The 27,843-nt window shown below is 39.2% G+C and overlaps 1 protein-coding gene across 4 annotated transcripts in view; it reads right to left on the reverse strand.

The window, feature by feature from the left end:
- Positions 1-27,843, reverse strand: part of Rbl2 (RB transcriptional corepressor like 2) — a 71,734-nt gene that overhangs the window by 34,611 nt on the left and 9,280 nt on the right. For all 4 annotated transcript variants that reach the window (XM_090357636.1, XM_090357637.1, XM_090357635.1 and 1 more), the window contains exons 4-10: positions 25,135-25,199; positions 17,439-17,567; positions 13,598-13,758; positions 12,995-13,059; positions 10,970-11,156; positions 2,319-2,485; positions 1,528-1,637 (exon numbers count right to left, since the gene is read on the reverse strand). In XM_090357636.1, coding sequence (XP_090213762.1) covers positions 1,528-1,637; positions 2,319-2,485; positions 10,970-11,156; positions 12,995-13,059; positions 13,598-13,758; positions 17,439-17,567; positions 25,135-25,199 — 884 coding nt within the window. The remainder of the gene's footprint in view (positions 1-1,527; positions 1,638-2,318; positions 2,486-10,969; positions 11,157-12,994; positions 13,060-13,597; positions 13,759-17,438; positions 17,568-25,134; positions 25,200-27,843) is intronic.

Below are 27,843 nucleotides of genomic sequence, written 5' to 3' on the forward strand. Positions count from 1 at the left end.
TGCTAGTAGCCTTGAGTTGAAGAACTCAGGGACAGTTGCCCAGTCCCAGAGTCCAAGCCCCACAACCAATAACAACAGACAAAGATTCATTCCTTTTAACAAATGCCAGTGGCTCATGCCACAGCTATTCAGGAGAATGAGAACTGAGTATCATGGTTGGAAGTCAGGAAACTTGACTTCTAAACAAGAAACTATGGCAGTCTCAGCTCCAATTCATCACCAGAAAAGCTAGAAGTAGAGCTATGGCTCCAGTGGTAGAGTACTATCCTTGAGCAAAAGAAACTCAGGGTTAGCACTCAGGATATGAGTTGAGCCTTAGGACCAGTTCATTCCTTTCATTTGTTATATTTTGAGTAAAATAATTCTGTGCTGTTGTAGATTTGGTGATGAATGCCTACAATGACAGACGTATTAAAGTATTGGTCCCCTGGTAGCACAACAAGGAAGTGGGACACACTTACATCTTTGGAGGGAGACTGCTGGGAGATTGCTGTCTTATTCTTTGGCTTCCTTCCTCTCTCCCACTGTCATCACTGCCTCAACCAGATGCTCAAAGAAACAAAGCTACCTGATCATGAAGTGTAACCTTGAATACCTTTTTTTTGTTTTGTTTTGTTTTGCTAATCCTAGGGCTGGAATTCAGGGCCTGAACACTGTCTTTGGGCTTTCTCAAGGCTAGAGCTCTACCAATTGAGCCTCAGCACCATTTCTGGCTTTTTTCTGTGTATGTAGTACGGAGGAATCGAACCCGGGTTCAATTCCTTGGTACCATATACTCAGAAAAAGCTGGAAGTGATGCTAAGGCTCAAGTGGTAGAGCTAGCCTTGAGAAAGCCCAAGGATAGTGCTCAGGCCCTGAGTTCAAGCCAGGACTGGCAAAAAATATTTTTTTTTTTAAAAATTGGATCCTGTTACCAAGATATTTCATTTTATATATGTAGTATCACAACTTCCCCACCGAGCTATGTCTTCTGTCCTGCTCTTATTATACTGTAGAATCAAAATTCTTCTATCAGCTTCCAATTTACAAATGAGAATTTAAAGAATTTATAAATTAATAGCTGGACGAGGTGGTTCATACCTGTAATCCTAGCTACTCAGGAGGCTGAGATCTGAGGAGTGTAGTTCAAAGCCAGCCCAGGCACTAAAGAATGTGAGATTTTTATCTCTAATTAATTACTAGAAAACTTGAGAAGTAAGGCTGTGGCTCCAGGGGTAGGGCAGTAGCCTTGAGCTAAAGAGCTCAGGGACAGAGCTCAGGCCTAGAGTTCAAGCCCCAATGACCCACAAAATAAATAAATAAATAAAATTACAAAAAAACACCCCCAAAACAGCAACATAATAAACGGCTTGAATTTTCTCTTTTTGTGAAATCAGAAACTACTAGCATGACAGAATAGATAGTCACATTCTAGCCCTCAACCTAAAGTCCTAAGTCTTCCTCATGGTTCTAATTTACTTTCTGAGAAAGGAATCCATCTAGTTAACTGTCAATGGGAAGAGCCATATACCCAATATTAAACCTTACCTTTAGCACAATTACTGAAGTCTTCATCTAGCTGGTAATGCTGAGAATATATTTCATACATTTCTTTCAATCTGTTAGCAATAGCTTGGGTTGGATTTCTGGAACATGTCCTGAAAAGTAATAAGATCTAAGGTAAATGTCTTGCCAAATCACAAGGGATATAATGGTTAATTTTAATTTCATGAACATGTAAATACAAAATAATTTGAATGGGGCCAGGAGTTTGGCCTAATTGGTAAAAGTACTTGCCTAGCATACACAAAGACCAGGGTTCAATTCCTTGGTATCATATACATAGAAAAAGCCAGAAGTGGTACTGTGGTAGAGCTCTAGCCTTGAGAAAACCCAAGGACAGTACCCAGGCCCTGAGTTTAAGCCCAGGACTGGCAAAAAATAAATAAATAAAACAAAAAGCAAACAAGCAGGACCCGGAGTTTGGTCTAGTGGTAGAGTGCTTGCCTAGCATGCACGAAGACCAGGGTTTGATTCCTTGGTACCACATACTTAGAAAAAGCCGGAAGTGGTGCTGAGTTCTAGCCTTGAGAAAAATCCAAGGACAGTCCTTAGGCTTTGAGCTTAAGCCCAGGACTGGCAAAAAAAAAAAAAAAAAAAGCAAACAAGCAGACAAAAAATCATGTTTCTTTAAAGGTTTCACAGCAACACTGGACTTTTTTTTTTTTTAAACCATTAACCAAACTGGTTACTTGGGTACCATAATCTCAGCAAGATGACACATATGAAATAGTAAATGAACAGTAAAACATTTTAAGGCTGGTGAGGCTTAAACCAACCTGAGAATCTGTTCCAGCTTCTCACTTGGTGCATTCCTAAGGCCTGTCAGCATGGTATGAAGACGGCTCAAGCTGTGTGCAGCTGTGGTAACAGGAGTCACACAAGGGCTGTTTTCCTTATTGTACTTCACACCACTAAGTGGTGTGGAGATTTTAAGTGCTTTCGACTAGAGGGGGGAAATGAAGAACAATTAAACTTTATTTCACAAATAAAAATTCAAGAGAATCAAACTTTATCAATGCCTTTTAGAAATTCAATTATTTCTGTTGCTTCATAAGTTCCACCAGTCTTCATATAAATGTTTGGAATGTCAAAATGTACTGGAGTCAACTAAAAGTTCAATCTTAAGACAAGTTATATCTCCAGCTAAGCGTATAATTCAGAGTTAAAGCACTTGACTATCATGTGCAAGGTTTTAAGTATGATCCCCAATACCACACAAGAAAAGATAAATATACCTGTTATCCTTCCTTCATAATTAAACTGTGGTAAAGATAAGCAGCAAACCTGAACAATTAAGAATATCATATGCATCCATCACTATGTAAACACTCAAAGACTGACAAATGAAAGCTATTAATTAGATTCAGGCAAGATAAAATCCATGGTTTAATAAAAGTCCATCTGAAAGCATCAAATTGGCCTCAGAGAAAATAAACATTCCCCAAAAGGCAATCTGATACAAAACAGTCTTCACTGATCATTTTGCCATTGGTTAATAGAATCTACCAAAGCATTTTTACCCCTAAAGTTAGTCAGTAAACACTCTTGAAAATATGAAGTGACAAAGATGACTTCCTGACAAAAAAATGTAAGCAGTATATATACTAATAAAACATCTTTCCTAATTTTTAAAGGTTATGATAGCTTAACAGATCTTTGAATATTAAAGATGTTACATTTCACAAGTCTGTGTATTTATTTTAGTTTTAAAAACACCTCGCAAAGTTTTTTACCTGGCAACATAAAAACTATTCAGTTCCCATAATATATAGAAAAACATAGAAACTAACCATATAGAAATACATTGACATGCTTTCTGTATTGAATCTCTATTTTTTTTATGTCAAATAAATAGTAGAGTTAAGGCCTTCAATTTGTTTTTCACCCTATCATTTTTCCAAGTCAATAAAATAGTGTGCATGGCTGCTCCTTACCTCAAGTCTCCTGGGCCCACTTCTTTATATAAACCAGTGCTCGCTTACTCTGGCAGAGAAAATCATGCATGCCTACAAAAGCAGCCATCAGCAGCACACAGCACATCACTTGCAGACAGCAGTTTCACGGAGGAAATTGGGTGTGATAACCACAAGCAGCTTCCTGCCCAGAGCCCTTGAAATGAATATGGGGCTTCTTGGTATCACTAATAAAAGTTTAGCTTTACTGTTGATCAGTAGAAGAATGGGGGTTGAAGGAAAAGACTGTGTAGTTAGGTGGGAAGGATAAAAGAGGTAAAATATTGTCATACCTAAATTATTGGCAACTGTTGGAGTAAGTTTAGAAAAGTAACAATGAAATCAAAAAATTTTTTGATGGGTCATGGGACTTGAACTCTGGGGACTGGGCACTGTCCTGAGCTCTATTTAGCTCAAGGCTACCGCCCTATACCTGGACCTGGCATTGTCCCTGAGGTCTTCAGCTCAAGGCTACTGCACTACCCCTGGAGCCAAAGCACCACTTCCATTTTTTTCTAGTGGTTAATTGGAAATATGAGTCTCAAGGTCTTTAGTGCCCAGACTGGTTTTGAACAGAGATCCTCAGATCTCAACCTTTTGAGTAGTTAGGATTACAGGTATGAAATACTGTGCCCAAAATCAATTTTTAAAAAAAATTAGCTTTAGCCAGGTGCTGGTGGTTCATTCCTATAATCATAATCCTAGCTACTCAAACAAGCTAAGATCTGAGAATTGCAGTTCCAAGCCAGCTCCTGTAGGAAGGTCTATGAGACTCTGATCTCCAATACCACTGGAAAACAGAAAGCAGAGCTTCAGTTCAAAGTGGTAAAGAACTAGCCTTGAGCAAAAGTGCTAAGGGACAATGCCCAAACCCTGAGTTCAAGCCTCCTGACCACAAAATAGTCTATCTTGAGGGATCCTTGTACATTCTCACTTAGAGGATTCTTTAACTTAGATATAAACATGGAGCTGATATTTAAAAAATACAAGCTGGCATTATACTTAATGGTAAAAAGCTAAAGCCATTTTCTCTAAAATCAGGAATGAGACAAGGATGCCTACTCTCTCCACTCCTCTTTAATATACTATTAGAATTCCTAGCCAGAGCAGTAAGGTAAGAAACAAGCATAAAGGGGATCCAAATAGGGAAAGAAGAAGTGATACTTTCCCTTTTTGCAAATGACATGATTCTGTATTTAAAGAACCCTACAGTCTCTACTCCCTAGTTGCTTGAGCTGATTCAAAACTTTGGCAAAGTAGCAGGGGAAAAATTAACCCTCAAAAATCAACTGCAAACAACAAAAGTGCAAGGCAGAAATCAGCAAGTCCTTTTGCAATAGCCTCAAAGAAAATAATGTACCTAGGAATTAACTAAGAATGTGAAGGACCTTTATGATGAAAACTTTAAAAACCTGACAAAAGAAATTAAAGCAGAATTGAGGAAATGGAAAAACCTCCCATGCTCCTGGATTGGAAGAATTAACATTGTGAAAATGGCAATATTGCCAAGGGCTATCTACAAATTCAATGCAATATCCATCAATATCTCAATGTTATTCTTTAAGGAAATAGAGGAAGCAATCCAAAAATTCATATGGAATAAGACACCATATAGCAAAAACAATTCTTAGCAGAAAGAACAGCACTAAGAAGTACCAATACCAAACTTTAGACTGACTCTATTACAGAACTATAGTAAACCAAACAGCTTGTACTATCACAAGAATAGGCCTGAGGACCAATGGAATAGAACTGAAGACCCAGAAATCAACCCACAGACCTATGGCCACCTAATCTTTGATAAGGGGGCCAAAAAAATAGAATGGAAGGAAGATAGCCTCTTCAACAAGTGGTGCTGGCAGAATTGGTTAAGCGCCTGCAAAAAACTAAAGTTGGACCCTTCTCACTCTGCACCAGAATTAATTCCAATGGATCAAAGACCTTGAAGTACAAACAGATACACTGAAAACTTTACAAGAAGGAATAGGAAATATACTAGATCTTCTTGGCCCAGGTCTAAACTTTCTTAATAAAGACCCAAAAACAACAAATTAAACAAAGTTTGTTCAAATGGGACTTCATTAAACTGCACAGCTTCCATATGGCAAAGGACATAGCTAGCAAATTAAATAGAAATCCCACAGAGTGGGAGAATATCTTCACTAACCATACAACAGACAAGGGTCTCATATCTACAATATATCTCCAGCTAAAAAAATTGAATCTCTCCAAAACAAATCTTCAAAGAAACAACCATCCCATTAAAAGGTGGGCTAAAGACTTAAAGAGAGACGACTTTGGAGAGGAAATAACAGCCTATAGACACATGAAGAAATGTTCAACATCTCTGGCCATAAAAGAAATGCAAATCAGGGGCTGGGAGTTTGGCCTAGTGGTTAAAGTGCTTGCCTAGCATGCATGAAGACCCGGGTTCGATTCCTTGGTACCACATACATAGAAAAAAGCCAGAAGTGGTGCTGAGGCTCAAGTGGTAGAGCTCTAGCCTTGAGAGAGTCCAAGGACAGAGCTCAGGCCCTGAGCTCAAGCCCAGGACTGGCAAAAAAAAAAAAAAAAAAAAAAAAAAAAAGAAATGCAAATCAAAACAACTCTCACTCCAGTTAGAATGGCCATGATCAAGAAATCTAACAACAGATGCTGGCGGGGATTTGACCAGGAGGGATCACTATTACACTGTTGGTGGGAATGTAAACTCATTCAACCTCTTTGGAAAGCAGAATAGCAATGCCTCAAAAGACTAAACATAGAGCTTCCCTATGATGCAGCAATTCCACTCCTTGGCATTTATCCAAATGTCCAGAAGCAAGGACATACCAAAGCCACTTGCAATGGATGTTCACTGCAGCACTATTTACCACAGCAAAGATATGGAACCAATCCAGATGCCACTCAATAGATAGGATCAAGAAGATGTGGTACTTATACACATGCAATTCTATGCTGCCATCAGAAAGAATGACATTGCCCATTTGTAAGGAAATGGAAAGACTTGGAAAAAATCATATTAAGTGAAGTAAACAGACCCAAGGGAACATAGGCTCAATGGTTTCCCTCATTTGTAATAATTAGTACATATCTAGGACTCCCCTAGCAGAGGATTACAATAGCTCAAAACCTAGTTACATAAGGTTATATAGGATGACACTGAATGAAAGGATCTCTAGGATATGGAAACAAGAGCTTTATCTTGTGTGATTATTGCTCTTAATGTACTATGTTATTTTTCTTTGTGGCCCTTTAGTTAATCTCATATTTTTACTGTATCTGACTTTGTTACCTGGTATATTGCATACACATTTATTTGTTTATTTGAAATAGGAAAGGTAAGGGAGGAAAACAAGATGATTGGAAGGGGGTGGGGGAGGGAAATGGGGACAAAAACATGAGAAGGGGTATCAATGTGTAAGAAGTAATGAACCTACTACCTGGCGAATGTAACTGTAACCACTCTTATACATTACCCCGACAATAAAAAATTAAAATAGTAGGATGTAACATTTGGACTGCTCCAGAGCTTTGACCTTAGACCTCTTTTATTTTTTCATCAACTCATACTGGTAGGTAATACATCTTCATTCCATGACTTACAACTCATCACTTTTTTTTTTTTTTTTGCCAGTTCTGGGTGTAAGCTCAGGGCCAGAGGACTGTCCTTGGATTTTTCTCAAGTCTAGAACTCTACCACTTGAGCCTCAGCACCACTTCTGGCTTTTTCTAAGTATGTGGTACCAAGGAATTGAACCCGGGTCTTCATGCATGCTAGGCAAGCACTCTACCACTAAGCCAAATTCCAGGCCCCATAACCCATCACTTTTGATGACTTCAGAACCCATGCACACCTAAACCATTGTTATGTACTCAAGTGATGAATGTCTAAACTGCCTACTATTACATCACCTAAAATAAATCTGACATGCTAATAACCCAACTTTTAGGCCACACTCCTCCCCAACTTCTTCCTTCTCAGTAAGCATGAACAGTTAAGTATTTTTGGAATTCCTATTACATAGAGACCACTACAGAGATTGTAGCTTTATTCTGATTGTACCTCTCTCCTACTGGCAGGCATAATACAGGCACTAATAGCACAGAAAGGAGAAAGGTTATCAGAGACAGAAATGAACAAGAAAGCCATAGGAGTATCTTTCTTTAGGCAGAGGAAAGGGCAAGGCCAAAGGCCTTGCTTTGGCCTTTCAATCTGAAGAATGAAATCTGAAGGCTTTTCTGGGCCCATCAATCTGAAGAATGAAAAGGGAAGTTAATATGGCATGTAAGAAGAATGAGGAAAATAGCAGATGGATGGAGAGGTAACAAGGTGAGATCACTTAGGACCTTACAGGTATTTGTAATGATTTAGGTTTACATCATTCACCCAGCAGTCATCACTGCTTCTCCCTCTGGTATATTCTAGTCTAAAACATCAGTAAATGCTACGGTTGCTGGCTCTAAAATGTGACCCAAAATATAAGTTTTCTCTGAAATCAAGCCACCATGAACTACCAAAATCTTTCCAATAACCCCCTTGTTCTAGTCCTCCTTCCCTATATGAAAACCTTTAAAAATAAAATGTCCATCAGGGGCTGGGAATGTGGCTCCGTAGTAGAGTGCTTGCCTATCATGCATGAAGCCCTCGGTTTGATTCCTCAGTACCACATAAACAGAAAAAGCTGAAAGTAGCACTGTAGCTCAAGTGATAAAGTGCTAACCTTGAGCAAAAGCAACTCAGGGACAGTGCCCAGACCCTGAGTTCAAGCTCCAGAACTGGTAAAAAAAAAAAAAAAAAATGTCCATCAGGTCCCAGACAGGCATGACCACTTTTCTCTTAAAAGCCTGCATGTTAGCTGGGTGCTGGTGGCTTACACCTGTAATCATAGTTAATCAAGAGGCTAAGATCTGAGAATTGTGGTTCCAAGCTACCCTGGGCAGGAAAGTATATGGGACTAATTTCCAATGAAAAGCCTTAAGTGGAGTTGTGGCTCAAATGATAGAGTGCTAGTCTTGTTCAAATCCCAGTACTATGTGTTCATCTCAACCAGAACAAAAGAAAAACTCTTTCACATAGTCACAGTGGTTCTCCAAAGCCTTTAAGACCTGCTGGTCCCATTCTCCTCTCTTTTCTATTCCCTCACTTACTTTATTCCCAATACAGCAACTTTCTCCCATGATTCCAAACTGTCAAATCATATTCCCACCTCATGCCTTCAAATGTATTTTCCAAGCTATGTCCAAGGCTTGCTTTCTCACATACCTCAGGCTTCTACTTAATGCTACCTCCTCTGAAACACCTTTCCCAACCATTTTCACTGCTCTGTCCCTGATACTTGGTTTTTTACTTCATATATAACACCAACACACAGTTTTTTAAAGCTTTTTTGTTACCTATTTTTCATTTTCCCACATTATAAGCTTTAGAACAGGATGTTTGTGGCTGTTTTGGTCACTGCCTATATTGGTTTTGTTCAGGACATGATGTGGTATGTAAGATACTTCTGGCCTATTATTTAAATAAGCAAACCAGTCTCACATTCAAAACAACTCAAGAGGGAAGAAAAACTCAATCACCATCAACCTAGGATGAACCCCAAACTCAGTTTTAGAATTTTCTTGAAGTCTGCAGATTCTCAGTTTTACCAGTATCTCAAATGAAGGTCTAAATTCAAGCTAATTTATATTTTCTATCTTTATTTTTTTTTTTGTCAGTCCTGGGGCTTGAACTCGGGGCCTGAACACTGTCCTTGGGCTTTTTCCTCAAGACTTGTGCTCTGCCAATTGAGCCACGTCACTACTTCCGGCTTTTCTATGTATATGGTACCATTGAACTTGGGTCTTTGTACATGCTTAGGCAAGTACTCTACCACTAGGCCAAACTCCTGGCTCCCTAATTTATATTTTCTAATGATGCATAAAGCTGTATACTATGGGCCCCAAAATTATCAACAGGATACATTCATGTCAATTTATAGTAAATCCTTTTCTTTTAAAAAAATTATTTATTTATATAGTACCCAGGAACCGAACCTAGGGCATTGTGCATGCTAGATAAGCAGTCTAAGCCACACACACTAAGCCACATTCCTGCTGCAACAAATTCATTCTTTTCCCTTTAATTTCCAACCCAGCATGTGATGCTTTTAAAGAACAGTTAAATTTATAACATGTAATGGCCACAACTAGTTAATACTCAGCACATCTTGTGTTCTCAACCTTGCCTATAAATTTCCTGGGTTATCTCACAAAACAATTCTGCAAAACAGAAATTTCACCACTGTCTAAATGAGGAATGGAATATTTGGAATTTAAAGTCTCAGCTCTAAGTGACAGGCCAGATGGAAATTGTCAAAACAGGAGCTGCTTGTCTGCAGTTTTTAAGGTCTGGACAAACTGAAGATGAAGGAGTAGAATCTATGGTAAAGTAATGGCTGGTCAGAATAGGTCAGTAGACAGCATGGTAGAGAGACCAGGACAAAAAGCCTGTTTGTCATCAGAAGCTAGAAAGAGGAATCAAACTCAAGATGTACCAATTCTAAACCAATGAATTTTCATGATATGTAGGTGATCCATGATTCCCACATACCCCATCTTCTCACAATAAACACCTTTTCCTTTAACATATCAAAGTAACTATGCTTCTTGCAGCCCAGAAGGCTTCATTAGACAGAAAGTGAGCCAGCAGTTCTATCACAGTTTGTTCTTTGGACAGAGGAAAGGCAGCATCAGATCTCTGGCTCATATCCTGATAGAATCCAGTCTTCAGGGTCTGACCCTTGGCTCCATTCTGTTAAATGAGTGCCCAGAGGTCACCTGCACCTGTACAGACATGGCTGAAGTTTCAAGCCTGCAAGCTGAGCTTGGGTCCTGAGGGAGCCCAGTCTTTTCAAAAGCAAACATAAAGAAATGGCTTATAGGGGCCGGGAGTTTGGCCTAGTGGTAGAGTGCTTGCCTAGCATGCACGAAGACTTGGGTTCAATTCCTCAGTACCCCACATACATAGCAAAAAGCCGGAAGTGGTGCTGAGGCTCAAGTGGTAGAGTGCTAGGCTTGAGAAAGTCCAAGGACAGTGCTCAAGCCCTAAGCTCAAGCCCAGGACTGGAAAAAAAAAAAAAAGAAATGGCTTATAGAGGACCTTGAACCCCAGTTTGGTCACAGCCCTCAGAAAGGCCTGAATATCCTCAAAGCAACTGCTGAACATGAAGCCCGAGGGCGAGGGGTGCATACAGCTCCATGTGCAGAGCACACTGGGTGAGCCGAGTCCCGGACTAAAACGAGTAAATCCTTTTTTGAAGTCTAACTAAAACCTTCCAAAGTTGACATTAACAAAAGAGTAAATCAATAAATAACTTTTCAACTGAGGAGTAAATGGGAATTTTCTTTGTACACTGCAAGTAAATAAAGAGCATACACAAGACTTTGTAAGCAGAGCAGAGCCCAGCTCATTTCTCTATGCTGTTTCTGCTCACCTTGTCAAAGTGCTGCTGCAAGATGTTTTTCACCTGTGCTCTCTCAGCACTCTCTGCTCCTGATCCCATGTTCAGACACCGAGACAGAGTTCCAATTTCCTCCTCAGCGTCCTCTCCAAGAAATATTCGTTCATCTAAATTCCCAGCAGATAGAACATACTCCTCATAGGCCTTACTGATGGCTTTACTACAGGAAGAAAACACAAAATGTACTTTCTCACAATTGAGGTCTCCATTAATATCTCAAACCACTTAATTTTTTTTTGATAACTACTACTTTTTTTTCTTTTTTTGCCATCCTAAGGTTTGAACTTACAGCCTCACAGTTTGCTAAGCAAGCACTCTATTGCTACTTCAATCCTGCTCCTTCCACATATATAGCTTTCATTGGTTGAAAAGGAAATCTTTCAAACTTTTTGCCTAGGCTAGTTTTGAACCACGATCCTAATGTCCAACTCTTGACTGCCAAGGATTACAGGAACTAGCCACTGACTCTAATAATTTTTGGAAAGCTAATTTTCAGTTAACTGAAGAGAGTAACAGGAAGATTGCTTGCAGTCAGTGTATCTAGCACATAGTGTTAATTATATACTAACAGTGGATATTTTCACTAACAGTGGGTAAAGATGTTGGACCAGTCTGACTGATAGGAGCAGCTGTGGTTTCTGGTAAGAAGCCTGGTGCTCTCTTGGCTGTTCTAGTTATGTTCAACAATTCTTATACATTCAGCACTTTTCACCTGAATAGATTCAAAGGGCTTTTCTTTGTTTTGTTTTTGTTTCTTTGTGCCAGTCCTAGGGCTTGAACTCAAGGCATGGGTGCTATCCCTGAGCTTTTATGCTCAAGGCTATCCCTCTACCACTTAAGCCACACCTCCACTTCTGGCTTTTTGGAGGTTTAATTGGAGGAAAGATTTTCACACACTATCCTGCCCAGGCTGGCTTAGAATTTCGACCCTCAGATCTCAGCCTCCTGAATAGCTAGCATTACAGAAATGAGCTACCAGTGTTCAGCTGGATTTTTGCTTTTTTGTTTGCTTTGCTTTAAAAAATAAAAATAAAATAAAACAGGGGCCAGGAGTTTGGCCTAGTAGTAGAATGCTTACTTAGCATGCATAAAGACCCATGTTCGATTCCTCAGTACCACATACATAGAAAAAAGCCGGAAATGGTGCTGAGGCTCAAGTGGTAGAGCTCTAGCCTTGAGAAAGTCCAAGGACAGTGCTCAGGCCCTGAGCTCAAGCCCAGGACTGGCAAAACAAAACAAAACAAAAACAACAACAAAAAAAAAAACTTTAAGAACAGCAGGCTGACTTCAAACTCATGATTTTCCTGCTGAGCTCAACATTTCTCAAAATATGGAGATTATGGGCATTTACAACTGTTCTGACTCGAAAAGTACTTTATTTCAAAATCTATACTCTAAAAGTATGACTAAAGAGGCTTTAAATAGGAACAAACAATTTTTAGCACATTTATAGTATATTACACACTTAGAGTAGCTGACAGAATTTGTATGGCCTCCATGTACTCTCCCATGAAACACTCTTAACTTTTCAGAGTAAAAATACTTAGCTTTGAGAAGCACCTGAAACAAAGAGACACCCCTGTGTCAGTTTTCCCCATTTTTGTCACCTTTTTTTTTTTACTCCTTTTTTTTTTTTTTTCCCTTGTAGTTGTGAGGCTTGAACTCTGGGCCTGTGTACTATCCCTGAGCTCTTCAGCTCAAAACTAGCACTCTACCACTTAAGCCACAGTGCCACTTCTGGTTTTCTGGTAGTTAATTGGAGATAAGAGTCTTACAGACTTCTGTTCTTGGGCTGGCTTTGAACTGTGACCCTCAGATCTCAGCCTCCTGAGAGGCTAGGATTACAAGCATGAGCTACCAGCACCCAGCTTTTTTTGGTCTTTTATACCTTCCCCCTCCCCTTGAGCTGAGGACTGAACTCAGGGCCTTGTATTCCACTGAGCTAAATCTCTAACCCCCCCACGTATACAATTTAAAAATTGTCACAGAAGTACTCACAAACTCTCTCCAAAGTTGCCAGGTTCCAAAAACCCAGTAAGATTTTCTTCTTTTCCCTTGAGAAGCTATGATTAAAAAGAGATATTTAACTTAGCTGGGTACTGGTGGCTCATGCCTGTAATCCTAGCTGTTCAGGAGGCTGAGTTTGAATATTCACGGTTTAAAACCAGTCTAGGCAGGGAAGTCTGTAAGACTCTTACCTCTAATAAACTATTCAGAAAAAGGCAGAGGTGGAGCTGTGACTCAGTGGTAGAGCACATGCTTGAGCACAAAGAGGCTCAGGGACAATACCTAAGGCCTGAGTTCAAGCCCCAAGACTGGCATAAAAATTTTAAAAAGAGATACTTTGCGGTTGAGAGCGTGGCCTAGTGGTAGAGTGCTCACCTAGCATGCACCAAGACCCGGGTTTGATTCCTAGCTACCATATACATAGAAAAAGCCAGAACTGGTGCTGTGGCTCAAGTGGTAAGAATGCTAGTCTGGAGCCCAAGGACAGTGCCCAGGCCCTGAGTCCAAGCTCTGAAACTGGCAAAAAGAAAGATACTTAAATTATCACAGGATATCAAGTCTCTCCTAAATCACATCATATTGTCACTTACAGACCTTTTTTTCATAAAGTTTCCTAATATATGGTTTCCAGAAATGTTCCTTTATTCCCTTAGCTTCCAAAACAAGGCCATCATGTAAGGAACAAAGTTTTTCGATGACACAAGGTGGGTCAGAGGACAGTTTAATATCCTTAGCATGAAAATCTTCACATAGGCCTAAGATGTACAGAAACACAGAACATAGATATCAGCCTTCAATAAGCACAATGTAATAAACTAAGTTTACTCTAGATGAATGGCACATATGAATTTATGGGGAATAAGAGCTAAAAATTAGGCTTATAAACACTATTAAATATGGTTCAAAGAAATAAAAGATAAATATATCACAGCATAACAGCTCCAATTATTCCCAGCACTTATGAGACAAAGGCAGGAGAAACATGAATTTGAGACCAGCCTGGACTACAAAGTAAGTTTTAGTTACATATCTAATATAGTTAGACCCTGTCTCAAAACATTAAGAATTTGGCTGGACTCGGTGGCTCATGCCTATAATCCTAGCTACTCAGGAGGCTAAGATCTGAGGATCAAGGTTCAAAGCCAGCCTAGGCACAAAAGGACCTGAGACTCTTATCTCCAATTAACCTCAAGAAAATGGGAAGTGGAGCTGTGGCTCAAGGGTAGGTTGGTAGCCTTGACCTGAAGAGCTCAGGGACAGCACCCAGGCTAAGTTCAAGCCCTATGACACACAAGAAACATTAAGAATTCAGTAATTCAGTCATCTATCTGGAGATGGTTAAAAAATTAATTTTAATATATGATTCTAAGTTTTTAATAAAAACACCTTTAACTTTACACATAAACCTTATATTCAAACAAAAACACTTAAACACTTTAATCCCAGGTAGTTGGGAAACTGAAATTGGGAGGATCACAGTTCAAAGAAAACTTGGGAAGAAAAAAGTTTACAACATCCCTTCTCAATGGAAAACTTGGTGTGGTGACTTATACTTGTTACCCTAACTGCCAGGAAGCCTAAGGTGGATTATGCACATCCAGACATGCACCTCGGTATGAAGTGAGACTCTACCGCAAAAATAATGGGCAAGCTGGGCGCGATGTCTCACATCTGTAATCCAGCTATTCAAGAGGCTGATATCTGAGGATCAAGGTTCAAAGCCAGCCTGGGCACAAAAGAACCTGAGACTTTTATCTCCAATTAACCTCTAGAAAAACTGGAAGTGGGACCGTAGCTCCAGGAGTAGGGCAGTAGCCTTGATCTAAAGAGCTCAGGGATAGCACCCAGACCCAGAGTTCAAGTTCCATGACCCCCTCCCACCCCCAAATAATAATGGGCAATAATCAGGGTTGGAAGCATGGAGAGGTTGAGTATCTCTTATTTAAAATGCTTGGGACTAAAAGTGTTTTAGATCTGGGAGATTTTTGGATTTCGGATTGTACAAAATGAACATTCCTAATCTGAAAATCTCAAATCTGAAACTTTTTTTTTGGCAACACTGACTGAACTCAGGCCTGTACAAATATATTTGCATGATACCACTGAGCTACCTCCTTACACTAAATCTGAAACTTTTTTTTTTTTTTTGGCCAGTCCTGGGCTTGGGCTCCAGGCCTGAGCACTGTCTTTGGACTTTCTCAAGACTAGAGCTCTACCGCTTGAGCCACAGCATCACTCCTGGCTTTTTTTCTATGTATGTGGTACCAAGGAATTGAATCTGGGTCTTTATGCATGCTAGGCAAGCACTCTACCACTAGGCCAAAGTCCCAGCCCAACTTTTTTTTTTTTTAACCAGTCCTAGGGCTTCAACTCAGGGCCTGAGCACTGTCCTTGGGCTTTGTCAAGGCTAAAGCTCTACCATTTGAACCACAGTACCACATCATTTTTTCTATGTATATAGTACAGAGGAATCAAATCTACGTCTTTATGCATGCTAGGCAAGTATTCTACCACTAGGCCAAACTCCCAGCCCTAATTCTGAAACTTTCTGAACGAATGCAAATGAGTAACTCCACTAATTTACAAATCTACCCTAATTATAAAACAATTAGAACTTCTAATTGGAACCATCCCAAAGCTGACAATCACTCAAAATTTACCAAAGTATTATTCAAATAAAAGCAGCATATATATTAGTATGTTCTCAGCTGGGCACCAGTGGTGTACGCCTGTAATCCTAGCTACTCAGTAGTCTGAGATCTAAGGATTAAAATTCAAGGCAAAACCAGGCAAACAAAGCAAAGAGGCTTTTATGTCCAATTAACCAGCAAAAAGCCAAAAGAAGAAATGTGGCTCAAGTGCTAGTCTTGAGCAAAAAAGTTTGAAATAGTGCTCAGGCTCTGAGTCCAAACTATAGGAAGAGCACACGTGCACATGTGCACACACACACATATACATACACACAGAGGTTTGTTTTTGCTTTGTAGGTCATGGGGCTTGAACTTGACCTGGGTGCTGTCCCTGGGCAATTCAGCCCAAAGCTACCACTTTACCCTTGAGCCAACCCCCATTTCACGTTTTCTAGAGGTTAATTGAAGAGTCTCAAGTTCTTTTGTGCCTGGACTGGCTTTGAACCTTGATCCTCAGATCTCAGCCTCCCAGCTTTTTTTAAAACAGGACCTCAAAATGTAGTCCAAGCTCCCAAATGCTGGGATGATAGTAGTGTACCACAAAACCAACAATAAATACTTTTTAATATTTGCTTTATAAGTCATAATTTGGGCTCTGACCTATATATTCCTTAGAGAAATTACATACTTTAATGCACACTAAATGATTACCAAGATGATTTTTCATTACCACACACTGTCAGTTTAGGAGATAAAAAGTCACTTCACTTATAGAATTCTTTTTTTATTTTTTTTGCCAGTCCTGAGGCTTGAACTCATGGCCTGAGCACTGTCCTTGGGCTTCTTCTTCAAGGCTAGCACTCTGCCACAGCACCATTTCTGGCTTTTTCTATGTATGTGGTACCGAGGAATCAAATCGCATCTTTGTGCATGCTAGGCAAGCACTCTACCACTAGCCCAAACTCCCGGCCCATATAGAATTTATTCTGTAATAACAACAAAGAAAGGAGATTGTATAAGTAAATTCTTTTTTTTTTTTTTTTTTTTTTTGTCGGTCACGGGACATGAACTCTGGGCCTGGGTGTTGTGTGTTGCCCCTGGGCTCTTAAGCTCAAGGCTTCCTCCTACTCCATTTTTTTTTTTTTTTTGCCAGTCTTGGGCTTGAGCTCAGGACCTGAGCACTGTCCTTGGACTTTCTCAAGGTTAGAGCTCTACCACTTGAGCCTCAGCACCACTTCCAGCTTTTTTCTATGTATGTGGTACCGAGGAATCGAACCCGGGTCTTCATGCATGCTAGGCAAGCACTCTACCACTAGGCCAAACTCTTGGCCCCTTCCTCCTACTCTTTGAACACAGTGCCACTTCTGGTTTTCTGGTAGTTAATTGAAGATAAGAGTCCCATGGACTTTAGTGCCCAGGTTGGCTTTGAACCAAGATTACAGACGTGAGTCACTGCGTCCAGCTAGTAAAAATTCTTTTTTGCTTCTAATAGTGTTACCAGTCACAAAGCTTGTCAATGATGTAAAATACTACTAACTTTGACATTATCTTTGCTACTCTCAGTTAGTAAAATCTTGTAACTGAGTATTTCACACACTTCTAAAATTGCTACTCAAGGCCTTAAACTTTGTGATATTTGCCTGTCAAACGTTTACTCCTATTATTAAGTGCCATGGTAATTTTATGGCAGAAGTTTTCAAATACGATGGTTCTCTGAGACTGACAAATCTTTAGTATGTATAGAGTCCCCAGACTAAACATAATGTAGAAATGTAGACTGTTCAAAAACCTTTGACAAAACCTACCTTTAAAATTAGGGTTCACCAGTTCTTTACGATTGGAACACTGGATGGCATTTCCATAAACTAAATCTAAAGCACATAGCAGAAGATGGTAGGAATTGACCAAATCATCACTAATCATGGGGAAATTACCTGTGAGATTATAAAAGATGTAACGGTTAACTTAGCACCAACTTTTATAATTTAAAACAACTTCTTTACTTAATTATAATGGCACAATACAACTGTACAAGTTGACTCATTAATGTTGTGGCAAATACATATTTTGAAATATTATTCTTATATTTCATAGATTTCTAAGAGTTTCATGAAAATAAAACTACTAAAATGTTATACATTAATTCATATATTAAATAAGCATTTATTAGATATGTAATAGCTGACTAAACTTTATTAGCATTGGCCTAATCTTTGAAAATTCTCTACATACAATATTATAAATTATCTCAAAGTATAAAAATTCGTTTTACATGAAAACATTTTCTGCCATGAAAATTACTGAAAATGTTCATAAAAAGAGAGCTTAAAATAATTCATATTAGTTGTTTTTCTCACCAAAAAGGCTAAACACTTATTGTGAATTTTTTTTTTTTTTTTGCCAGTTCTGGGCCTTGACCTCAGGGCCTGAGCACTGTCCTTGGGCTTTCTCAAGGCTAGAGATCTACCAATTGAGCCACAGCACCATTTCTGGCTTTTTCTATGTATATGTGGCACTGAGGAATTGAGCCCAGGTCTTCATGCATACTAGGCACTGTACCACTAGGCCAAATTCCCGGTCCCTAAGACTAAACACTTAATCAAAGCCTAAATGGTAATAGTGGTTGTTTCTGTTTTGGCTTTTTTTTTTTTTTTTTTTTTTTTTTTTTTTCAGTGTGAATCCCATGGGACTTGACCTATCAGTCTGGACTGAGCCTGGATCAAATTATTAAAGACTGAATTAGTAAAATTCAACCACTGAGTTTGTTACACACATTCACACACAATGTCAGATTCTGTTCTTTCCCTGTTAATGAACTATAACCAAAATAAGGACAATAAAATTAGTTTACGCAGCTGGGCCCTCATGGCTCATGTCTATAATCCTAGCTACTTAGGGGAGGCTGATATCTGAGGACAGATGTTTGAAGCCAGACTGGGCAAGAAAATCCATGATACTCTTATCTCCAATTAATTACAAATAAAGCCAGAAGTAGCACTGTGATTCAAGATGAAGAATGCTAATCATGAGCAAAAAAGAGCTCAAGCATAGTGCAGAAGCCCAGAGTTCAAACCCAAGAGCCAGCAAAAAAATAAATCATTTTAAGCAGTTTATATAGTACCAAATGCATACACATACAGAATAAATATAACATATACTTCTAAATATATACAAAAAAAGACCTCTTTAAAAATTCCTAGAAGCCAGCCTACATGCCCAATACAATCATACGAAATGATTACTATCGTATGTAATACCGTTATGCAAGGCAAACTTGAGGTAGCCACTATGTTATATATTCTTGTCTTCCTTTATTTCTTGCCACTGATCATTTTACTTTACTTTTACTAAAGTTTAAATTGAGGGCTCATGAATACTAAAGCAAATACTCTACCACTTCAGTCACATCTCCAACACAACCATAATTATAGAAAGCTTCCAAGCTGGGCACTGTGCAAATATTTGTAATCATTTTTCCAGCCCAGGCAAACATAATGGAGATCACATATAAAAAAAAAAAAAAGAGGAAGAAGCTGGGCATGGCAGTGATGGTGATGCACACCAAAAATCCCAGTTATTCAGGAGGCAGAGATTGCAGAATTGTGGTATGAGCAGGCTAGAGCAAAATCCCAAGACTTGATCTGAGAAACATACCAAAAGGACTTGGGGACATGGTTTAAGTGAAAGAGCAATGACCTAGCAAGTGAGTGCCCTTAAGTTCAATCCTTATGACCAAAGTGAGGGGAGGGAAAGAAGAGGGAGGGGAGAAAAAGAAAGCTGTCAGTATAATATTTCAACTGCTCATATATCTTATAAATCACAAACACAGCTCAGAGAAAGGATGGCTTTCACCTAACTAAAGAGAACCAGCCATATGCAAATAACACATGACACATCCTTGCCAGAAACCTTTATAATCAGCATGAGACCAAGACCCAAGAGATTTGAGTTCAAATCCTAGCTCTGCTTTTGTTCACATACCTATCTTCAAATGAGTAAGCTGAAATATTACATCTAATGATAAAAATCTTTTCTACTGAATACTCCCTTTATATATAACTTATCTCTTTTTTTGGTATGGGGTTTGAACTTGGGGCCTAGCTGTCCTTTAGGTTTTTCAAAGCTACCACTCCATGACTTGAGTCACAATTGCACTTTCAGCTTTTGCTGGTTAGTTGAAGAATTTCACAGACTTTCCTACCCAGACTGGCTTTGAACCCCGATCCTCAAGTCTTATCCCAGAGTAGGTAAAATTATAGGTATGCGTAATTGGCACAGCTTCACAGTTTTTCTTTTTTTTGGGGGGGGGGGTCGTTGGGCTCGAACTCAGCCTGGACGCCATCCCTGAGCTCTTCAGCTTGAAGCTACCGCCTTACCCTTGAGCCAAGCCCCATTTCCCATTTTCTAGGGGTTAATTGGAGAAAAGAGTCTCAGGTCCTTTTGTGCTTGGGCTGGCTTTGAATCTTGATCTTCAGATCTTAACCTCCTGAGTAGCTAGGATTACAAGCATGAACCACCACACCCAGCCACAGTTTCTCTTTTTGAAGTTTATTTTGGTCAATAGTGGTCCAAAAATATTAAGTGGAATATTTAAATGGAAATACTTTTCAGAAATACTTAAGGTTTTGTTTTTTTAAGGTGGTGGTGGGAGTTTTTTTTAAGGTATGTGGGCCGGGAGTTTGGACTAGTGGTAGAGTGCTTGCCTAACATGCACGAAGACCAGGTTCAATTCCTCAGTACCACATATGTAGAAAAAAATTCAGAAGTGGTGCTGTGGCTCAAGTGGTAGGGCTCTAGCCTTGAGAAAAACCCAAGGGCAATGCTCAGGCTCTGAGCCCAAGGCCAGGACTGGCAAAAAAAAAAAAAAGAAGAAAAAAAAATAAATTAAGTAATTAATTTTTTTTTAAAGTATGTGTTGGTCCTGAGACTTGGAATTCAAGGTTTCAAAGTCTTACTCGCTTTTCCCTCATAACTGGTGATTTGCCACTTAAACAACACCTCCATTTGGGGCGTTTTACTGGTTAAAACATCTTAGCTTTGTCTAGTTGGGATAGTTTTGAATGAAGATCCTCAGATCTCAGCCTTCTGAGCAGCTAAGATTACAGATGTGAAATACCAGCACCTAGCACAATGTCTAAATTTTAAACGGTACGGTTAAAATCTCTCAGTGATCTGTCGTCTGGCTTTGTTCCATCTGGGATACGAATCATCTGTTTGGCTTGTTCATATTATGTGTACCACTCATCCATTAGTCATTTAGGAGCCATCTTAGTTATCAGAGCTACCATCACAAAGTTTTTATTCAAGTAACCCTCAATTTACAAATAATCACACCACAGAGCAAATATAACATGCTAGGAAAGTGGATTTGCCAAAGAAAAGCCCTAAAGGACTTTCTTTCATTAAAAATGTACAAGTGTTTTTACTTAAGAAGAAAACTGTGGCAGGGAGTTTGGCGTAGTACATGCACAAAGACCAGGGTTCAATTCCTTGGTACCACATACATAGAAAAAAGCCAGAAGTGGTGCTGATGCTCAAGTAGTAGAGCTCTAGCCTTGAGAAAGTCCAAGGCTAGAGCTCAACCCCTGAGCTCAAGCCCAGGACTGGCAAAAAAAAAAAAAAAAAAACAGAAAACTGTATCTGAGGTTGTTAAGGTCTAGAATATAGTAAGTTATTTTGAGACCAAGAGAGCATATACAATAACCTTTCAACAGGCCGGGAGTTTGGCCTAGTGGTTAAAGTGCTTGCCTAGCATGCATGAAGACCCGGGTTCGATTCCTCGGTACCACATACAAACATAGAAAAAAGCCGGGAAGTGGTGCTGAGGCTCAAGTGGTAGAGCTTTAGCCTTGAGAAAGTCCAAGGACAGTGCTCAAGCCCTGAGCCCAAGCCCAGGACTGGCAAAAAAAAAAAAAAACCTTTCAACACATTACTATATTTTTTCTACCTTATTATCAGTTTTTTTGTTTTTTTTTGTTGTTGTTGTTTTTCTGGTTGGTCTTAGAGCTTAAACTCTGGACCTGGGCATTGTCCCTCAACTCTTCAACTCAAGGCTAGCCCTCTGCTACTTGAGCCACAGTGCCACTTTCACTTTTCTGGTGGTTAACTAGAGAGAAGTGTTTCACAGACTTTCATGCCCAGGCTGTCTTTGAACCATGATCCTCCAATCTCAGCTTCCTGAGTAGCTAGGATTACAGGCATAAGCCACCAGCACCCAGCTTATTATCAGTTATTAATCTTACTGTGTCTAATTTAAGAGATTAAACTTTATATATTTATAGAAAAAAAACAGTACACATGGGGTTCAGACTATTCACTGAGGACTTTAGAAAGTATCTGTCACAGGTGAAGGGGAACAACTGCACTTGTGAAATTCCTTCTAGCTCCATACATGTTTTCAATTCCACATTTTACAGCATTATTTTAGTGGCAAAAGTATGCTGCATAGACTACTGAAAAAGCTATTATCGGCAATTGGTATAACTATACTTTCTTTCCTACTTTATATTGTTAAGAACTATTCCCACATCAAAATACTAACGACAAAAGTTCTAGAGAGGATTCCAGTGAATGGAGATCTTAGAAATGAATGGAAGGAAAAAATGTGTCTAAGGCATTTGATTACACAGAAAGTAACCTGAAACCCCCCAACTAATAACTCAATTAATAAATGGGCAAAGGACATATATAGAGACGTCTCAAAGAAGTAAAAACGGCCCATGAGCATATGAGGAAATGTTCACTATTCCTGGCCATAAAGGACATATAAATCAAAATAACATTGAGATTCCAGCTTACCCCAGTAAGACTGGCCAACATTGAGAATATAGACAATAACAAATGCTGCTAAGTATGTAGCAACCATTACACTGTTGGTAGGAATGTAAACTAATATAACTATTCTTGAAGGTGGTTTGGCAATTTCTCAAAAATCTAAACATAGAATTATCTACCCAAAATATTACAAGTCAGGGTACATAAAGACACCTGCAAATCCATATTCACTGCTGCACTATTCACAATGGCCAAGTTCTGGAACAGATGTCCTACAACAATATACATTGTGGATCAAAAAAAATGTGGTATATAAGTACAATGGAATTTTATTCATCTATTAGAATATGTTATCTGTGTGAAAATGGATGGGCCTGGGGGAAAAATATGTTAGGATCAAAGAGACAAATGGGCACGTTTTCTCATATGTGGAAGCTAGATCTAAAACACAAACAGGCATGATAACATTTACAGAGTTCTATGCATAACCATGCGAATTAAACAAAGGATGGTATACTTAGGGAAGGAGTTCAAAGGTGTAATTTCACTGACACAACTAATAAACTGTTGATCAAAATGAATACCAGGAAGAAGAAACATGTTTTGTGGGTGAGGGGGAAAAAGCACAAGAATAATAATAAGAAGAGTTGGCAAATGCAGTCATGACATTCAATGTACATTATATCAAAATTGAACTATGTAACTTGAGGGTAGAATGGTAGAGAGAAAAATGGAGGAGAACAATGGAAGAGGCGACCTTAATCAAGATTCACTGTACTCACAACCTGACTTACAAAATCTGTAATCTTTGATGACAACAGATGCTGGAGGGGATGTAGCCAGGAGGGATCACTACTACACTGTTGGTGGGAGTACAAACTTGTTCAACCACTATGGAAAGCAGTATGGCAGTTCCTCAAAAGACTAAACATAGAGCTCCCCTATGACCCAGCAATTCCACTACTTGGCATTTACCCAACCGTCCAGAAAGAAGAGCCTACTAAATCCACTAGTAGCACAATGATGTTCATTGCAGCACTATTTACCATAGCAAAGATATGGAACCAACCCGGATGTCCCTCAGTTGATGAGTGGATCAACAAGATGTGGTATTTATACACAATGGAATTCTATACTGCTGTCAGAACAATATCGCCCCATTTGTAAGGAAATGGAAAGACTTAGAAAAAAATCATATAAAGTGAATTAAGCCAGACTCAAAGGAACATAGGCTCAATGATTTCCTTCATTTGTCCTAATCAGTAGAAACCTTGGGCTCTCCTAGCAGAGATTTATAATAGAACAAAACCTAGATATATAAGGCCAGATAGTATGTCACTAAATGTAAGGACCTCCAGGATAAGGAAACAAAAGCCATATAATAAGTGACTGTTGTCCTTAATGTACTATGTTATCTCTCATCTGTTGCCATCCCTTGGTTATCTCATATTGTTACAATATGTCACCTTGTTGTCTGATATATTTTATATGTGCTTAATTGGTTATTTGAAATTGGATAGGGAAGGGGGGAAATCAAGATAAGCGGAGTGGGGGGGGAATGGGGACCATGTCATGAGAAAGGGTATCAATGTTTGTGAAGTTATGCACCTTCTATCTGGTGAATATAATATAATCCTTCTATTAATCACAATAAAAATTTAAAAAATCTGTAATCTTTGTACAATTACTTAATAAAATTTTTTTTAAGTTTTTGTTTTTGTGCTTTTTTTTTTTTTTGTGGGTCATGGGCTTGAAGTCTGTGCCTGGGTGCTGTCCCTGAGCTCTTCAGCTCAAGACTACAGCTCTACCCCTGGAGCCACAGACTCACTTCCCTTTTCTAGTGATTAAATGAAGATAAGAGTCTCTTGGACCTTAGTGTCTGGCTGGCTTTGAACCTTGATCCTCAGATCTCAGCCTCCTGAGTAAGTAAGATTACAGGCGTGAGCTAGCGCCTGCTTAAAAACTTTTGTTTTGTTTTTAAGTAATCTGAGATGCTCTAAGCTAATCAGTCATGAATAAAACATGCCAATCCCACTCACTTAAGATATTTAAAAATATATATATATGGGGCCAGGAGTCAATTCCTCAACACCACATACATAGAAAAAAGCCAGAAGTGGTGCTGTGGCTCAGGTGGTAGAATTCTAGCCTTGAAAAAACCCAAAGACAGTGTTCAGGCCCTGAATTCCAGCCCTAGGACTGGCAAAAAAAAAAAAAATTCAAAGTACAACTTAATTATGAACTGAGGTTCATAATTGAGAAGAATAGCTTTGGATCAATAGGAAGTTGTGTAAGAATAAAATTAAAGGAATTCCCAATTAGTAAGAGAAGATCTGGATATTATAGAACTCAAAAGATTTTGGGCCAGGCACTGTAATTTTAGCTACACAGGAGGTTGAGATCTGAAGATCACAGTCTGAAGCCAGCTCAGGTAGGAATTTCCATGAAACTCTTATCTCCAATTAGTCACCAAAAAGTTGCAAGTGGGGCTATAGCTCAAATTGAAGAATGACAGCTTTGAACACAAAAGCTAAGGGACAGTGCCGAGGCTCTAGGGTTAAGCCCCAGTCCAGCAAACAAAAACAAAACTAGACAAAAAAGAACATTAGGTAAAAACCCTTAAGAAATTTCAGTAAGGACCTATTCTAGATATATATTACAAGTTAGTAAAATAGTATCTGAAATTTTAAATGAACTAATTAAAATCTAAATAAATATTTTTCTTACCTTTTGCATATATAAAAAGCACCCAACAAAAATGGAAAATTTCAGACACGGTACAGGGATGTCGCCTTTGGGGAAGGAAAAAAAAAGTCATGAGACAGAAGAATTCAGAAAAAGACATCCCAAGTGACTCCAACCAAGACAGGTGTAAAACAAAGACAAAGCTCATAGTGAGAGGCATGATGCCAGTTTCAGTTTTCTTGGGGAAGGTGTGCAATTATGCCCCAACCAAATGCAGGAAGGAAATAGCAGGCACCTAGGGCAAGAAGTCATCTCAGAAAGAAAACAATTCTGACAGATATTTAAACTTTTTGAAGATATGTAAGGCAGAAAATAAAAACAATAGTGGTTTTTTTGGTTACATTTTTGTTTTCTGTTTATCAATTGTGGGGCTTGAACTCTGGGCCCAGGGTTGTCTGTCCTTGAGCTCTTCAGCTCTGCCCGACCACTACAGCTACAGTGCCACTTCCAATTTTCTGGTAGCTAATTGGAGACAGGAGTCTCTCTGGTCGGTCCGGGTGGCTCGTAGGCTCCTATAATCCTAGCTACTTAGAAGGCTGAGATCTGAGGATCAAGGTTCAAAGTCAGCCTGGGCAATACAAAGTGAGAGAAACTCTAGAAAACTCTCTAGAAAATGGGAAATGGGGCTGTGGCTCAAGGGTAGGGCAGTAGCCTTGAGCTGAAGAGCTAAGAAATAGCACCCAGGCCAGGGGCAGGGAGGTAGCCTTGAGCTGAAGAGCTCAAAGACAGTGCCCAGGCCAGAGTTCAAGCCCCATGATTCCCCCCACCCCATCTCAAAAATAAAAAGTCTCACAGACTTTAGTGCCTGGGCTAGCTTTAAACCTCGATCTTCACATTTCAGCCTCCTGAATAGCTAGGATTATAGGTGGGAGTTAGGGGTGCACGGCTACAATAGTTCTCTTGATGAAACTAGAACAGCAAATCCTGCTTCAAGACCCCCTATGGACAGCTAGCTATTTCTCCATTCCCTCCCCTACCATTGCTGATAAAATGTTAGCCCTTTCCCCTAAATACATTCCAGACTAAAATCATAAAAGGTCTTTTAATTGCAAATTCTTGCCTTACACCAGTTGACAAAAAGCCCAAAGTGGTGCTGTGGCTCAAATGGTAGAGCACTGGCCTTGGGCACAAAGATGCTCCAGGACAGAGCCTAGGCACCGAGTTCAAGCCACAGTCCTGCCCCCCCCCCCAAAAAAAAGCTTGTTGTATTTAGCCAAGTTGTTTGCCACCTTAAGCTTGGACTTTCTGCCTCCATTGTGTAGACAGGCCATCTGTGATCTCCACATTACATCAGTCTTATACTATCACAGACCCAAGGAGAGCAAAGTATCCCACAGAAGATCTAGACTGGGTTCAGTTCCAGAGCTATCTAGCTGTCCCCTCTAGGTCTAGTCTTTCATCCATTCAAAGATTATGCTAAACTGAGTGAAATGGCTCAGACCAGTAATTGTAGCTACTCAAAAAAGAAGTGACTGAGAGATTTAAGAAAAAGTAAGATCCTTATCTCAAACAATCGCTGGATGTAAAGGTTCATGCCTGCCACCCCAGCCTTTGGGAAACTGAGGTCAAGGGGTCTGTGGGTCCAGGCCAGTATGAGCAAAAAAGTTCTTAAGACTTTTATCTCAACAGAAAAATGTGGGTCATCTCAACTATGGCAGGAGCCATACACAGTCATCATACATAATTCAGGCCTGCTTAAATAATCAGAGCAAAAAGGGCCAGAGGTTTAACTTAGTACAGTACCAGCCTAGCAAATGCTTAATCCTCAGTTCAAACCCTTACTACCAGAGAGAGAGATTCTGTTTGAGTATAATACTGGACTTAATTTACCAGTCCAGAGCAAAGATTAAATGTCAGAACTCTGCTTATATACTCATATGTCAGAACTCATATACTATATTAAAGAGTAGTCTCCTTAATATATGATAAACTATTTCTAGTTTTGGTTGATCTCAGGATAAATTTTTAATTTTTAGCTTAAAACACTTAAGCTACTCTAAATTCTAGCTCGCTGTAACTTAAGAATTCTGGGGGAAAAAAACTTGACTAACCTAGTTGTTCTAAAATTTCCTCTTGCTCTGATGCTTCTTTGACATGTTTTGCCATTTCCTCTACAAAGAAGGCTCTATTATCTCCAAATTCACCTGTCAAAATCTGACCCGCCTCCCCTTATTCCATGTTACCTTACTTGACTGGCTCATCCAGACTGATATGTACCTTACACCTCCTGCATTTCCATTATCTATAGCATAGGTGTGACTTTTATAATCTGATGCACTATACAAACGGAATTCGTCATAAAACTGACCTTCCCTCCACATTATAGTCTAAGTCCTCAAAAGACAGCTTGTGGGTTTTTTGTTTTTAAAAACCTGTTGTTCTGTATAATACCTAAGAAGTACTTTCTGTGGATAAGCTCAATAAATACTCAGAGACAAACCTTCAAATGATACTGTGAGAGAGAGAGACAGTATATGATGATGCATATGGCTACTGCAATGGAATACCCTAGTTCCAGTAACAGCTCCATGCTTACCAGTGGTGTGAATTGGGAGAAATTACTTAAAACTCACAAGGGTTTATCTTCCCCATCTTTTTCAGTCTTATATGGTTGTTATAAAGATTAACTGATACCCAACATGCAAAAAAAATTATAGAAGGACAAATACTACATTGTAAAGTAATTTTACA

Source organism: Megascapheus bottae, chromosome 24 (assembly GCF_031878675.1).
Source record: "Megascapheus bottae isolate mThoBot1 chromosome 24, mThoBot2.hap1, whole genome shotgun sequence".
NCBI lineage: Eukaryota > Metazoa > Chordata > Mammalia > Rodentia > Geomyidae > Megascapheus > Megascapheus bottae.